This window comes from Nansenia antarctica (assembly GCF_963989245.1).
Source record: "Nansenia antarctica genome assembly, chromosome: 1".
NCBI classification, from domain to species: domain Eukaryota; kingdom Metazoa; phylum Chordata; class Actinopteri; order Argentiniformes; family Microstomatidae; genus Nansenia; species Nansenia antarctica.
This window is the reverse complement of record NC_137674.1, coordinates 91,817,668-91,834,291: the sequence shown is the minus strand read 5'-3', so window position 1 is coordinate 91,834,291 and position 16,624 is coordinate 91,817,668. Positions and strand designations below refer to the sequence as shown.

The window sequence follows — 16,624 nt, the reverse complement described above, 5'->3', positions numbered from 1 at the left end:
ACTCAAGGACATCGACATCCAGTCGATTCAGGGAGAATCCTCGCAAAAGAAAGGATGGGATATGTTTTATAAAGGCATGAATGCTCCAAGTTGTGCAATATCTGCATGCTTCCTCGACCCGCTGTGGCCTCTGTCTTATTGTCACAACCGCTGGAAGTGTTCTGATACCGGCTGTTGCACACCCCGTCACAACATTAATGCTTACATAACTGGCGTTTCTTATTCGACCATGACCCTTTTTTATGGTATAATAGAGTAGAACTTTTCTCCCTGTTGCTCTTGTTCACCAGAACACTGCATTTAGCAGTTGAAATGTAAAGAATATCTCCTGGACCCCCTAGACAGTTTTTCCCCACTGCAATGTTATTCTATCACCTTTTCCACCCCTCACCTGGTTGCATCCCTGGTATATGGTGTAGTACATCATTGTTTTCACCCCCCGGACAGTTAAGACAGTTACAAGGATTGTAGTGCCATAGCCCTACACGTATACTTGATTAACAGCAGGAAACATTCATTCTATACTTAGTAGTTGTGGGTATTGGACCATGCAGACTCCTAGCAGTGTTCTCCTCATCTCTGATGATGTCCCTCCCCTGTGTTGTTTCTAGTCCAGAGTTCCACCCACCAATGACTTCAAGGTGGGCATGAAGCTTGAAGCTCATGATCCACGTAACTCCACCTCAGTATGCATCGCCACGGTGATGGGCATGACAGGTGTGCGTCTGCGGCTCCGTCTGGACGGCAGCGACAACACCAACGACTTCTGGAGGCTGGTGGACTCCTCTGACATTCAGCCTATTGGCACGTGTGAGAAGAACGGTGACATGCTGCAGCCACCACTGGGTATGAAGGCCTTGTACCATGGGAGGTGGGGATGAAGGCCTTGTGCCGAGGGAAGAGGGAATGGAGAGGTGCAGAGCTGTCTAACACATGGCTCCCTGCTACTGTCTTCTCTCTGTTTGAAAGGGTTCCGAATGAATGCATCCTCATGGCCTATGTTCCTGTTGAGAACCTTAAACGGAGCAGAGATGGCACCAGCAACCGCTTTTAAAAAGGTACCCAAACCATTAGATAATACCTTTTATCCTTACAAGTATTGCAATTTAGGGTTTGGCAACACACTGTACATTGTTGATTTGTTTTCTGTGTCTTTATCATTGTCCATTGACAGGAACCTCCAAGGCCTTCCCAGAACAACTTCAAGCCCGGAATGAAGCTGGAGGCTGTAGACAAGAAGAATCCATACCTCATCTGCCCTGCTACCATAGGCGAAGTGAAAGGCGAAGAGGTGTTTGTCATGTTTGACGGGTGGAGGGGAGCCTTCGATTATTGGTGCAAACAGGACTCCCGCGACATCTTCCCTGTAGGCTGGTGTTCCGTCACCAAACACAGTCTGCAAGCGCCAGGAAACAGTAGTAAGTTTTACCCTGTAGGGAGCGCTGGAGCTCTACTTCTGCAATCTTCAGGCTTGCAGACTATTGAGACACTACTAACCTTTGCATCATTTTTAAAACAGACTCAGGGAAAGTCTCGTTTCCATGCTTTCCTTTGGAGGAATATTAGAATCTTCTATGTTACCTTTTTGGTACCGTATTTTCCGGACTATAAGTCGCTCCGGAGTATAAGTCGCATCAGTCAAAAAATGTGACATTAAGAGAAAAAAACACATATAAGTCGCACTGGACTATAAGTCGCATTTATTTAGAAATATATTTCACAAAATCCAAGACCAAGAACAGACATTTAATCTGGAAAGGCAAGTTTATTCAACTACACAATAGCACACAGAACAACAGGCTGAATAGAAGTCTGGTATGTTAAAGTAACACATTAACAGTTATTCAGCTACACAATAGCATAAAGAACATACCTGGGAGGCTGAATAGGCTAAATGAACATAACAAGCCAGCGAGTCCAACAAGCAAGTTACCAGTAAGCAAGTTCACCAAGCTACCGTTTGCTTAGCTTCAACAAGCTAATGTTTTAGATAACTTCTTCAGGGGTATAGCAGCAGCATATAGTTGTCACAAGCCCAGAGTGGCCCAGAGCGCCCTCTGTCGGCTGTAGACGGTAATGTTTACTTCTTGGTTCATGTCAGTCAGTATGAAATTATATATATATTGACATAAGTCGCACCTGACTATAAGTCGCAGGACCAGCCAAACTATGAAAAAAAGTGTGACTTATAGTCCGGAAAATACGGTATTATGATATTTTTTTCACTTGAAAGCAATTACTGCCCCTGGACATTTTGTAATTGTGATTTAGATCAACAGACTTGAAGAGCAGTGGAATAGAATACTAAATGTATTTTATTTGATCAAACCATTGCATTTTCGTGGTCTGAAAGAGGTGATGCGAAATACCTTGGGAATAAGAGAAAAGAAGTCATTGGCCATTGGTATGTTTAGATAATTGTATGCATTTTGGCTCACGGTTCTCCTCTTTCTTAATGATATAAGATGGTTCAAACACAGACATGGACCTCAGAGTCTGGGCAGCCTTTTGATTTTGACACGGTGAATCAATAATGTGCCCTAAGCTGGCTGGTGTACTCTGTATCTTATTGAATTGAACAAACCATTGGGTGTATTTGTTTTAAGAACCTCCCCATCACTTTTCACTCCAGCGAAAGGAGCAAGGAATGAAAAGCCTTGACCAAATGCAAATACATGTTTGTATGTGAGAACCAATCAATGTGTGCTCGCTCAGAAGCCCACTTGAACATGGGCTGCTTAACATTGGAGTTAATGAGAGAAGATAGTAGGCCAGTGTACAGTGCTGGTTTAGTTTTCCAATGGTATAACGTAGGGATGTCCCGATCCCATTTTTTTCACTACCGATACCGATACCTGGGCTTCAGGTATCTGCGATACCGATATCTGTATTTATTGTTTTACTCCAGAATAATAACAAATACTTCCCCAGTATATAGTCCACAACAACAGTTGGCTATTAAAGACTGCCAGCCTTTATTCAAGCAACAAAAACAGGACTCTGCAGTACTCAGTGACCAACTGGTTTAAAGTTAAAGCAATTTAAACTGCAGCATTCAGCATTGTAGAAAAAAAAGAGTTACTGTCTGATTTCTAGTTTTAGTGCCTTCATGTTTTTATTCTATTTATCTTCTCTTACAAATGGCAAATCAATTATAGCACCCTTTTAAAAAGTGTAGCCTAGTGACGCCCGCTGGTGAGACCAGAAACCAGTTGCAGAATCAAAGGGGTGTCAACAATATCTGCTTTTCGTTTTTTTCATAACAGGCAACTTGAAGTTTTAAAGTACCACTCGATATAATATACAACAGTTTAACGATCACTAAATACTTATAATCTGTGGGTTGGATTCACTGTTGCCAGAGGCTACCGGTAAGTGATACCTGGCTTGTAAACATACTTTCGTTTTAGAACGAAACGTTAGCCGCTAGCTGTTAGCAGCGTTTTTAGCAGTCACCATTCTTGAGCAAAACATTGATACAAACAAACATTCAAATACTCGTGTCGTCTTTTTTCCGATTTCAATGTATGACGCATCATTTGAAAGCTTTTGTAGTTTTAAACAACCGAAAAATTACGTAAGCAAATGGTTTAGGATTTCACCAGCTAGCATCATGACATTGTCAGACTCATTACACACAGGTAGCTACTAGCCAACTCTCATGCCCGTGACCACTGACTACTACTGTTGTCATCACGTGAGTGACACGCCGGATCGCGAGCCCCAGATCGCTGCCTATTTTTTTTCTGGTGCGATCTGCGATCCAGCATTCAGGACCAATATCGCGGCAATATCAATATCGGATCGGGACATCCCTAGTATAACGTGTAATGGCTGCTCATTTCTGTGGGGAAGATAAGCCTGTGATACAGAAGCTGTGAGGCTCTGACAGGACAATGGAGATGAATTAGAGAGATACGGTAGTGGTGGAGGGAGGAAAGGTTGGGTGTCTAGTAGGGGTGCAACGGTTCAGTTGGCCCACGGTTCGGTACGGTTCGGTATTTTGGGTCACGGTTTTCGGTACGGTTCGGTTCAGAAACAAACGTTCCAGACCAACTCGACCTCTGACCAAAGGCCGCGTTCGAGGCATTCACGTGGACGCTCCGGCGCTCTCAGAGCTAATTTACGAACGCGGCCAAATTGATCTTCTCGCCATAAAGCTTAAGCGTACAGTGGGCTTCCTGTATAGATTTAAATCTTGCTTTTCCTTGGCTTCCAGAAAACGTCTTGTCTCCGCCCTTTTCCTTTCACAATTGGATTATGGTGATACAGTATATAGGTTTGCTTCTCTGTCCACTTTATCCAAGCTAGACCCCCTGTATCATTCGGTTCTAAGATACATCACCAATAGTGCCTTCAGGACCCATCACTGTACACTGTATAGTCTGGTTGGATGGCCATCTCTTTCTGTCAGAAGGCTCCAACACTGGTACACTCTTGTGTTTAAAATCATCTCTGGCTTCTTACCGAATTATCTGGGCCTGAAGTTCATCCCTATACCGAGTGGCTCGGGTCTCAGGTCTCGTAGATGGCTACAATACAAGGTGCCACTTATCATGAACAATGTTGGAAGGGCAAGCTTGTCTTATTATGGCCCTTGGTCTTGGAATGACCTACAGACTACTTTTAAATTAGAGGCCCTTATTTCCATAAGTATCTTAAAGCGTAGATTAAAGGATGTGGTCACCGCTCGCTGTACCTGCTTTGGTTAGACTTACTTCTCAATGTTTTAATCACCTTGTAAATACCCCTACCATTGTTTGTCTATTGTATTGTTGCCACTGTCTTATGTCCTGTGTTGTTATCTGAACTGTTTTTTTAAGCTACTATTTTGACCCTGTCTTGGCCAGGTCTCTCTTGTAAAAGAGGTTTTAATCTCAATGTGACTTCCTGGTAAAATAAAGGTAAAAAAAAAAAACGGAAACCGAAAACCGTCACGGTTCACTAGTGAATTGAGCCGTGGAACGCAAACCGTACCGTCCGTAAAAAAACCAAGAACCGTTGCACCCCTAGTGTCTAGTGCATCTTGTGCGTTTGTGAGGAAAGGACAGAGTCATCATCATCTTGTCTTAGTGGGATCATAACTTAAACAAACAACTCATCATAAGGACTGTGTAGGAAGGTTAGGTTAGGAAGGAAATCTATAGACTCATCCTTGATTATAAACACTAGTAGAAGCGTTTGTGTTGTACAACCCTTTCAGGAGCCAACTCTCTTGTAAGAGCTCCTACACACACACACACACTGACTAAAGCTTGGGTGGGGCTTAGGAGAAGATCCCCCCTAGTACGTCTGTACCGGTAGTAGAAGATCCCCCCCTAGTACCCCTCCCTCGTCTCTCTAAACCCCCCCCCCCCCCCCCCAATCAGTCTCAGTCTGTGTCTGAACCTGGCTCGTCTGTCAGCATGGGCTTTGTTATGGGCTCGTTCTAACATTTGGTAAAGACACTTTCTTGTTATTGTCTGTGTGGGTTAAATCTGGGGGAATCCTCCTCCATGTGTACCAGATGAGTGTAAGCTGCTAGGTGAGGAGAACGGTTGTTATGGTGTGGGTGTCCATGGGAATATAAAGCCTCTTTGTTTCCCCCCCCCCCATCTACGGTGAGTTTCTCTGCTTTTGTTCTATTTATATTTTTGGAACTCTGTGGAACGTGTGGACGGTGAGCATTTTCTTCAGTGACAGATTATGAGAAGGGATGAATGTCACGTTTTGATTCAACTCATCAATTCATCTGTTTGAATTATTTGTACACTTACGCTTACATTTGTGATGTTAAATTGTGTATTTGGACGATTTGTGTGTAATCACTGATGGGGTCCATGTTTGATCATTTTGTGGCCCCAGAATTAACCATTGATTTCAGTTGGTTAATGGAAAATGTTTTTCCGTCAAAGTATTTAGTATTTGTTTGTAAAACAGTATCTTGTCTTTTTTTTCAGTTGGCTTTGAATAGGCCTCCCTTTGGTCAAATTCATTAAATATAAACTGGATTCTATACACTGTTCCCAGTTTCAGTCATGAAAGTTTGCCAGAGGTACCTATGTTTCTGCATAATGCTGAATTCATTCATGAAGAACAGCTATGCATGGAGGGGCGGTGTTGCAAAGATCTGTTAGGCTAGGCTTGTCTTTTGGGAATAGAGCTTGGTATCCCAGACTGTTGGAGGTAGGACAGGCAACAGGGAAGACAGGTAGCCATTGCTCAAATTTCCTTTGAAATTATTATTGTAGGCCTAACATTTTCTTTGTACTTTTCCAGACGCCATTGTTCTATGTAATCGAGCAATTAATGCCATAATGCTGGTATCTCAATGTCTGAAATCCTAGGCATATATATTCAGTTGATGATGTCCTCAATGTGTGCATTATCCATGTGTTGAGTTTCTCATGACAAACATGTATTTGTATAGGGTAGAATTAGAACATATTAGTTGAGTAAAGCTCTTGTTAGCTAAGGATGAACATTTTGGTTATTTTTGCTTTAAACTAACTTGACCCTGAAGTTACCCACAAAGAAAATACAAATACATGCGTACAAAACAAATACATGTTTTTCAGAAAGGCTTTTATTTAAACGAGCACAATCTACTGCACTCTGTCCCGAGTCCTAGTGTTTCTGAAAGGCCAGTTCTACCCTAATTTCAATGCATTATAGACATTTTCTTTACAACAAGCATAACAAAAAAATAGCTTTTATGCCGCTATGAGTACACCGACCAACGCGACGCAGACCGACCAACGCAGAACTATAAATTGGGAGAGCCCTTGCGTAGGCTACGGCGTAGCCGCGTGTAAATTCGACGCAGAAGTATAAATTGGGCCTTCACCTTTGTCCCCCCGGCCTGCACCAGACTCTCTGAGATGGGAGATAGTTATCTGCTCATTATATGAATGAGCACGTGTAGGCCTGGGCCAGAGGAACCAGCACAGACAAAGACATTTATGTTTCTATGAAGGATTTAATGCACCATTACTACTCTAGTCTTTGCTGAGATGTTTGGAGGCTGATGGAAGGATTATATTGAGCTAGTCTTGCATTGTTTTACAAAGCTGAGGATAAAGAGCATTTTTGAATGTCTGAATAGCCCTAGGAATTTCATTAATTTAGGGTTGTTGTGGAATTGCATTCTTTTCCGTAAGGAATGCATAGAAGATGCTCTTAGTTTTCAACAGCCCTTATTTTCTGTTACCCCATAACAATTCCCTAACCGTAAGCAACAGTTCAGTAGCAAACCTCTTCCACCTACTGTGACCTCTGAATTGCGGTACGTACAGCAGCCCCAGTCCCTGAAATTTGGACTATTCAGTCCAAAAAGTGTCGATGAACACAGATTTCACAGCCACCGGACAGTGCTTTATGGTGGAGTAAGACCTTTGTGAATACCTGCCTTAGCCTCCATGATAACAATCTCTGTCATGTTGTTGTTGTTGTTGCAGTTACCTTGCCAAAGACCCTGCCGGTCCTCTCAGCGTCGCCCTCCAAGCCCAGCAGGCGCTCCATGCAGTCCCCCTACAGGCTGCCCACCCCCCTGCCCCCTCTGCCTGTCAGGAAGGGTGTGAGGGGGCGCCGGCCCAAGAAAGAGACCATTGCCATGCTCAAGGCAGTGGCCGAGGCGGCAGCAGCCGCCGCACAGAACGGCCCGGCCCCCCAGACAGCTGCCAACACCCAGCTGGCCCCCAGGCCGCACAAGAAGAGAGGCCCCAAACCTGGGAGCAAGGTAACACCTCCCCCTCTCTCTGAGCTGTCTGTCCCTGTCCCACCATACTGAAAACACACCAGCTCTTAGGCATTCCAACAGTTGAACTCTGAGCAGTGACTCAGCATGACTTCAGTTCGGTGGGTTAAGGTTCTGTTGTGACCACAGTAATGGCTGACCAGTAAGTGGGGGGGTGGGTGTTGTTTTTTCCAGAGAAAGCCACGTCTGCTCCAGGGCCCGGTGTCCTCAGCCTCTCCAGTAGGCCGGTTGGCCAATCTTCAGGGGCAACAAGACCTCCCCTCCCACCTCACTTCTGTAGTCTCCACAGGTGAACCCCTCAGTGCAACACCCTCATCACACAACAACGTCACTCAATCTCAACAACAACCATTTCAATCCCCCCCACCCCCACCAACGCAACCTATGGTGTACCACCTTTGAAACAGTCTCCATCTCTCTCTTTGTGTGTGTGTGTGTGTGTGTGCATGTCCGTGTGCTGGGCACAGTGTGTGTGTATGTGAACAAGCACGGGAACTGCGGACCACACCTGGACAGGAAACAGATGCAGCGGCTGCCGGACCACTTCGGCCCGGGGCCGGTGAATGCTGTCCTCCAGCAGGCAGTTCAGACGTGTCTGGACTGTGCCTACCAGCCCAAGGTCCTGCTCAGCGCCCTGCAGACCCACTCTGGCGGGGGGGAGGTGGTCAGAGGTAACCACTCCAACGCTGCAATCTCACTTCTCCACACTAGAAACTAGATACAGGTGCATCTCCAAAAATGTGAATATTGTGGAAAAGTTAAATATTTTCCATAATTGAATTTTAAAAAGTGAAACTTTCATATACTGTATAACTTTTATATATTCATTACACATAAAGTGAAATATTTCATGCCGTTTTTGTTTGATTGTTGATGATTACGGCTTACAGCTCATGAAAATCAAAAATCCAGTATCTCAAAATATTAGAGTGTTACATAAGACCAATCAAAAAAAGGATTTATAATACAGAAATGTTGACCTATTTTTTATTTTTTATACTTTATTCAGTTTGCCACGCCACTCTCTAAAAATGACATGACAGCACAACATAAAGGACAGACAACAATACTGGGCCAGCCATGTATAGTATAAAAAACAGTAAGATCATGATAGAAAAATTGGTAAAATGATGGCTATAGCTATGATATTAAAATACAGAAAAAAAGTGATGATGATGATTAAAATAAATAAATAAATACAGATTCAATTCGATACAAATTCAGGAGCCTTGACCCCGACTACTACTTTGATTGCTGTTAAACAGTCTCAGAGCAGCCGGGATAAATTATTTTTTATAGTGCTCCGTCCGGGAGCGTACCGAAATGAACCGCCCTCTGCGGCGGCTGCTGGTTTGCCCAGTGAGGACATGATGGAGAGGGTGGTTGGAATTGCCCCTGATGGACAGCAGCTTGCTCCTCGTCCTTCTCTCCACCACCGTCCCCAGAGAGTCCAGACTCCTTCCCACCACTGAACCCGCCTTTTTCACAAGCTTGTCCAGCCGTCTGGTGTCCCTCTTTGAGATGTTTCCACCCCAGCAGACTGCAGCGTAGAAGAGAATGCTGGCCATGACAGACTGGTAAAAAATAGCCAGCATCTCTCCACACACTTCAAAGGACCTAAGTCTCCTCAGGAAGTACAGCCTGCTCTGGCCCTTCCTGTAAAGTGCATCTGTGTTGGCGGACCAGTCCAGTTTGTCGTCCAGATGCACCCCCAGGTACTTGTAGGTCTTCACCACCTCGATATCCTCGCCCCGGATGTTAATGGGCAACCGAGGTGGCTTAGACCTGCGGAAGTCTATAACGAGCTCCTTGGTCTTGGTTGGATTGAGGAGCAGACCATTCCTCTCGCTCCAGACGCTGAAGGCTCCTGTCAGATCCCTGTACTCCCCCTCCCGTCCATCCCTCACGCACGCCACTATGGCTGTATCGTCAGAGTACTTCTGTACGTGGCAGGACTCTGAGTTGTAGGTGAAGTCTGACGTGTACAGGGTGAACAGGAAGGGAGCCAGCACAGTTCCCTGCGGAGCCCCGGTGTTGCTCACTACTGTGTCCGAGACACAGTTCCCCAGCCTGACTGACTGTGGCCGTCCAGTGAGGTAGCCCATGATCCAGGATGTAGTGGAGGGATCAACCCCCATACCTGAAAGCTTCTCTCGGAGTAGAAGAGGCTGGATGGTATTTTGTCGAGCTATACGTTTTCACAAGCTATAAGCCGTAATCATAAACATTAACCTCTTCTTATCCACGGACCCAGATGGGCATCCGAAGTGATATAAAGAGTTTACCTCGATCAATTCTCTTCATCGATATCACATTTTTTTCACAATTTTGCATGCTATACGATGCCACATTTTTTTTCCCGAGACGGTAAACACGGCCTAAGTCACATCCAGTTTTCTCCAACTGGAGAATGTGTCATGTCCGGTTTCAACGCCAAATTTCCATACCATTGGTCGGCCAACCCCAAAAAAATAAAAAATAAAATAAAATAATGATACATGAGAAAGGTCAAAGGTCAAAGATGGTGCCAAAATATCTCCAAATGGCCTAAACATATAGGTGTCCGCCTAAACATACCTGTACTAAAACAGGTACAAAGTTGCATTTGCTCACGTTACTAGCATCAACTTTGGCACAAGTACTAATAAGACCCTGGAGTACTGATTCCTAGATGATTTGGGCTTGGTTATCAGGTTTCCAAGGTGATATTCACTGTAAAAGCTGTTGTTTTTTTAGGCGGAGACTGAATTTGAGATGTTTTATAATGTTCTAGCTCTATTTGCTCTGACACAGTAACATAGATTTTGATTCTGACACTTCTACAGCCACCCCACAGGTGTTAGCTTTCATTTGGGGTAGTGGTGGTCTAGTGGATAGTGAGTTGGACTTGTGATCGGAAGGTTGTGAGTTCAAATCCCGCCTGAAGCCACACCACTACTAGTGTGCCCTTGGGTAAGGCACTTAGCCCTCAGTTACTCCAGGGGGAATGTCCCTGTAATTCGTAATTGTAAGTCGCTTTGGATAAAAGCGTCTGCTAAATGGCAAAATTATTAAAAATTAAATTAAATTATTTGATAACAATATCATTATGAAGGCCCTTGTGATTGTGGAGATATTCTATATTCACTGTGGGCATGTCATTTCGAGCAGAAAACCAGAAAAATTAGGTGGATAAGAAGAGGTTAAAACAACAAAAGCTTGAAATATTTCACTTCTCGTAATGAATCCAGGATATATGAAAGTTTCACTTTAAAATTAAATGACGGAAAATAATGAACTTTTCCACTTTTTTGAGATGCACCTGTACAGCAACACTCGTCTTTTCACCTACTGTCACATGACGGCATTTTTCAGTACAAACAATAATTCTTCAATACATAGTAAAACAATTATCTCATCATCTTTCACTTTTCTTTTTTCCACATTCCTTCCATATTCCTCTTTTCTTCAGACAGGTAGAATTTGTACAGGTGGTCTTACAATGAGAGAGAGGAGAGACAGAGTAGAAAGGCTTGGGTGCAGGATTTGAACCCCTTCAGCCCATGGGTACAATGTGCTGCTATGACCACACTCTACACCACACTCTCTAGCACGTTTACATTTTGTACTTCAGTCATGTGCCTCATATAGAATATATACGTCAAGGAATGACGTAAAAAAAAGGAAAGAAGAAAAAGACCAAAAGCTTAGATATTCCACATGGTAGTAGTGTTAGTTTAGTAGCATTGAAGGATGCTGTACAAATGGTATTGTTCACCCATGGACCCGTGGTTGATGAGTGAGCCAGTGGTGAGACTGTGTGTTTAACCTCTGACCCCAGTGAGGACGGACGGCGGTGTTCGTCTGGTGAAGCTGCCCTCGGCCTCCAGTGCCTCATTTGTGCTGCGCTTCCTGGAGACGCTGTGTGGCCACCTGCAATGTGACAACCTGTTCAGCAGCCAGCCCTTCAGCCAGTACAACGCCTACGACAGGACCAAGTCAGGTAGCTCTCTGTCTCTGTCTCTGTCTGCCTGTCTGTCTGTCTGTCCATACGTCTGTGCATGCATGTCTGTCTGTCCATACATGTGTCTGCCTGTCTGTTTGTCCGTCCATACGTCTGTGTCTCTGCCTGCCTGTCTGTCCATACGTGTGTGCACACCTTTGTTTCTCAAAGTGTTTTTGTTATTATTTGTTGGATGTGTGTACACCATAGCAGTGGCTCAGAGCAGCTCCCCACCCCCATCTCTCTGTTCCAGTGAAAGAGGAGGCGCTAGAGGCACCGTCACTAAACCGGGGAAGTAAGCGTCTCTCCAGGGACTCTCCCCCCTACGCAGCCCCCCTGTCCCCCAAGCTCCTGCGCACCGAGGCCCACCCTTCAGAAGGTACCAAGCAGCATTTGTCAATACAGTCTCACTGCACAGATACATCATACAACACTATCACACATCATACAACACTTTGAAGTAACAGAAACATGGTGGCAGAGATGTATAAATACCTCAAGTTTACAATAGCTTATTGGTTAGGGTTAGAAGTCCACACTCAGCTTTATTTGCCATTTTAAATAATTCCTTCAAGCTAAACGAGTAAAGGTTATTGAATTAAATATTTTAGATCATGTATTTTCCATCCCCAAGCTAAGAACAAGTCGCATATTAATAATATTCATTAAGAATGTGTGACAAATGTGTGAAGTGTGTGTCTATCTTTTAGTGGTGTAATTGTGTGTGTGGTGGTGTTTCTCCAGCAGAGACTCTGCCCCATGAGGAGAACAGCCTACTGAAGGAGCAGCACTTCATGGACTCGGCCTCCAACTCCATGACCCCACGACCCCAGACGCTGCGGAGCCCCTCTGAGTACCACCCCCCCACCCAGGCCGGCGGCAGCCCCTACTACCCTGGCCACGGCACCTCCCTTCGCCGCCCCTCCTCCAACCCTACCGACCTCACCTCCACGCACACACACAGACGAGTGGAAGGTAGGCCCGCTAGGAGCCTTCTCTCACCTCACGGTGTGTGTTTGTTTGGATATCCTCCTTAGCAACTGTTCGTCTGTCGGTTACTGCTCGTGGGTTTTGCAGTTGTTTGAGATCCTCTAGATCAGTGGTTCTCAACTCAGGGGTGCAAACTTGTCACCTTTCTGCTAAATTAGCCGTTTTTATCTCAAAATATGTCATCCATGTGAATTGTGTAGATCTGCAAAAAATATATTTTGAGGGGGGGGGTCTAAGTCTCCTCCAAGTCACATGATGCGCAAGCTAACTAATCTCCCTGTCTGCTAAACTCTGCTGCTGTTGAAATAACGTTTAGCTTCAGGCAGCTAGGTACAATTCTAGACAGCATAGAGAACACAGTCACGGTAAACTGTTTTAGAAGTAATTCTGCAGGTGTTGAGGTCAGGGCTGCCGCTACTTACACACGCATCATTGTTAGACCACCGTTAGTGCTAGCGATATCTATTTAACACCATTAGTGCTAGCGCTTTCCCCCACTAAGGTTAGCCACACAAAAAGTCACCTTTTTGGGCCATCACCAGTTTGCACCCCTGTCAACTGGTCTGGCTTTGGGACCCACTTTTATAGAGTTCAAACCAAGCAAATCTATTTAAACAAAATTTGCCGCAAGAATTCTTTTCAGGGCATTTTTGCCCTTGCATAGACACTTTTAATGTGTTGAGGTGCTTGGACATATTAGCAAGATACGCAACTCATGCGAGCCAGATTTCGTCGCCAAACAGCTCAATCTGTTCTAAGTTTGTAAAAGCACTGTACGTAAACCCATAATGTGACAGCAACTGCTGTTAGTAGCTGAGGTCATTTTTCTGTTGTTTACATACTCTGAGTCAAATGTGTGCTTCGCCATATTTAGCCACTGCTTGAATGACAAGTGACAGGTTAAGTTCATGTTGCCATGGCAACGGCTAGCCTGCTGCACTTCTTTCACGCACGTCTGTCCAAAAAAAAGTCTGACATCCGGAATTTGTTTTGCTTCGCTAGCAAAATAATTGACGTTTATTTTTGGGGGGATTGACCACACACTCCGCGACCCATTCAGAACGAGTCCATGACCCACTTTTGTGTCACGACCCACCAGTTGAGAAACACCACTCTAGATGTGTCTGGTTCTCTCTTCTGGTCTCTGAGTGCTGGGTGACTGAGCCCAGCCTGGTCTTTCTCTTTCCAGCTGCCAGCTCCACCACGGGCCCTGAGGCCCCCGCGGCAGACAGGGAGCCCCCCAGAGTGGCCGGTAAGAGCCCTTCTACCTGGTCCATCGAGGAGGTGATGCAGTTTGTAAGGGACGCCGACCCGTCTGCACTAGCCCCACACGCTGAGCTGTTCCGGAAACATGTAAGTCACCTGGAATCTTGCTTCCGTTTGCTGACACACTCACTGCTTCTGATCAGAATCATAACCTCTTATACAGTAGCCTGTGTGAGTAATGGGACAGTGAAGCATGTTTTCTTCTTTTGGCACTATGCTCCAAAGGTTTGGATTTACAATGATTAATCTGATTAATGTCAGAATATTATTGTGATTAACTTGATTAAAATGTTTAATCGATTGACAGTACTAATATATATATATAAACAGTATATAGTACTAGTACTATTAACTTGATTAAAATGTTTAATCGATTGACAGCACTAATATATTAGTTAGTTTGTGACTTGTTAGTTTAAAATACTAGTATTTACTTGTATTTTGGGGGGGAGATAAAACAAAAACACATGTTTAAAGAAATGCATGACAAACTGGTTAGAGGAGTTTTTTTTTACTTTATTATAACATATCACATATCTTAGTTTTGATGATTTCAGAATAACATTAGATGAATAAGATTAGCTAGGTTCAAAAGACAGACATATATATATATATATATATATATATATATATATATATATACACACACGCACACACACAGATTTACAGTACAGCATACATGTTTAGTATACTGAACAGTGTGATGGTCTCTGTTCCAGGAAGCTCCTGACTTCTCTCTCCGTTTGTGTCTGCAGGAAATAGACGGCAAGGCCCTGATGCTGCTGCGGAGCGACATGGTCATGAAGTACATGGGCCTCAAACTGGGGCCTGCCCTCAAGCTCTGCCATCACATAGAGAGACTCAGACAAGGCAAGCTGTAGCAGGCTGTAACACGGCTGACTGAAAAAGAGCCAAGATTGGGATCCAGCTCACAATACCACCACACACACACCAACGACACACACAGGGTGTATAGATGTGGCGTCTCGTAGAGGTCACCGTGACTCCTGACTTCCAAGGATGTTTTCCAACCTTATTGCAGCCTGCCTCTTACAGTGTGTTGGAGACGTGCTGTGCATCGCACACACAAACGTTACCTCATTGCCTCATCAGCGAACAGAGAGCTGTCCAAAGCAGATAGACGGCATCAACTTGTTTCAATCCCAAAGGAAGATAATCTCTAGAGTGTTTACATTACATAGCACAGGGCGGGCGCAAGAACGATGACTTTACTGAGACTGAGAGAATGATGACTTTACTAAGACTTTACTAAGACTTCTGATCCTGATTTTGATCCCAAAGATGGAGAATGTTTCCTCTTGACTTCTGTTTTTATTATTGTTAGAATCCCCCCCTCCTCACACTACACAGTTCCATCTGTTCTGCAAGGTTGTTTGTTTAAATTTTCCATTTCAATTCTTATTAATTCTAAATGTTGCTGGCTGCCAGTCCAAGGCAGACTGCAAGATTGTTGTCATGACAGTTATTTTAATTTCTGAAAGATGAAAAGAGCATGAACAGTATGTTAAACTGATGACTTTCCTTCCCATGGTCATTGTATTGTACACATATAAATTATATTTTGGCATTGCCAAAAGACCTTCATCTGAATCGCAAATGAACCCCTTGCCTGTAACCTGTTGATCTGAAAGTACTCTGATATATTATGCTAATTGGTAACATTTTCTGCATATGATCTGATTTTCTCTGGTTTACACTACACAGGGGCTAGGGGCTGGTGTGGGATTCAGGGCCTCAATCATGTGGACATGATATGTTCTGAGAATTATTTTGAAATTCAAACTCTGTCATGCTGGAATCCCTCTGACTGCTGTGTGTAATTCACAGGCTGGGATTGACATAGTAATTTACTTGTGGTTGTCACTGACAAGCATGAAAGAGTTGACTGCCCCCTGCTGGTGGCATTATTAATGTGGAGGACTCTGAAGAGCCTTGATCTGGAAGCATCCAGAGCTCTAAATCAATGATTTGGAAATCACTGGATGCTTGTATTTATTTCAGAGGACATGTTATTGTAGAAGTGTAAATTTAACATTTCTAAGGGCTTTTTAATGCAGAATTTTATGTAATAACATTTGTAGTACCAGTAAGAAACATCTACACCGGTCCAGTTAGGACGTCAATGTTGTCATTTTGACCGTTACAATCACTGTTATCAATGAACAGCTCTGGTGTACAGTTTTATGGGTTTAACCATGAATATCAGCGATAAGAATGTACATTTTTGTAGAAAAAAAGAATATTTTAATGAAATCATATATAAGTAGAAAATGTGAAGGGGTGGGGTGAAAATTGCAGACAATGTATTTCATACAGCCTTTTAATACTTTATACAGCGCCTTGTAGTTAAAATTCCCCTCAAAATTATACAATAGAAATTGCCTTGCTTTACTTTGAGATTTCTCAGGTGTATATGTTTTTTGTTAGTACAAACCCTTGTAGCATACTGTATTGGTTGTGATGCAGTAAAACTACATGTTCCTCCGTTGGTCCCTTGGTGAATTTAAGTACCTGTTGTGCCATACATGCAACACAAAATCATAGTGCTGTTAAACTCATTTGCATCTCAAAGTACTTGAAAAATATATGTTGCGCAAGTCGCCTATATTCCTAAAGTCACAGCGAAACAA

General features: G+C 43.8%; 1 protein-coding gene across 1 annotated transcript in view; it reads left to right on the top strand.

Moving 5' to 3' along the window:
• The window catches only part of LOC308160994 (sex comb on midleg-like protein 2), a 38,115-nt gene extending 21,491 nt beyond the window's left edge, over positions 1-16,624 (top strand). The window contains exons 5-15 of the mRNA XM_080534924.1: positions 612-846; positions 970-1,058; positions 1,175-1,418; positions 7,437-7,717; positions 7,910-8,024; positions 8,203-8,406; positions 11,556-11,717; positions 11,971-12,096; positions 12,462-12,692; positions 13,897-14,060; positions 14,729-16,624. Of these exons, the coding sequence (XP_080391050.1) occupies positions 612-846; positions 970-1,058; positions 1,175-1,418; positions 7,437-7,717; positions 7,910-8,024; positions 8,203-8,406; positions 11,556-11,717; positions 11,971-12,096; positions 12,462-12,692; positions 13,897-14,060; positions 14,729-14,854 (1,977 nt within the window). The 3' untranslated portion in view covers positions 14,855-16,624. The remainder of the gene's footprint in view (positions 1-611; positions 847-969; positions 1,059-1,174; positions 1,419-7,436; positions 7,718-7,909; positions 8,025-8,202; positions 8,407-11,555; positions 11,718-11,970; positions 12,097-12,461; positions 12,693-13,896; positions 14,061-14,728) is intronic.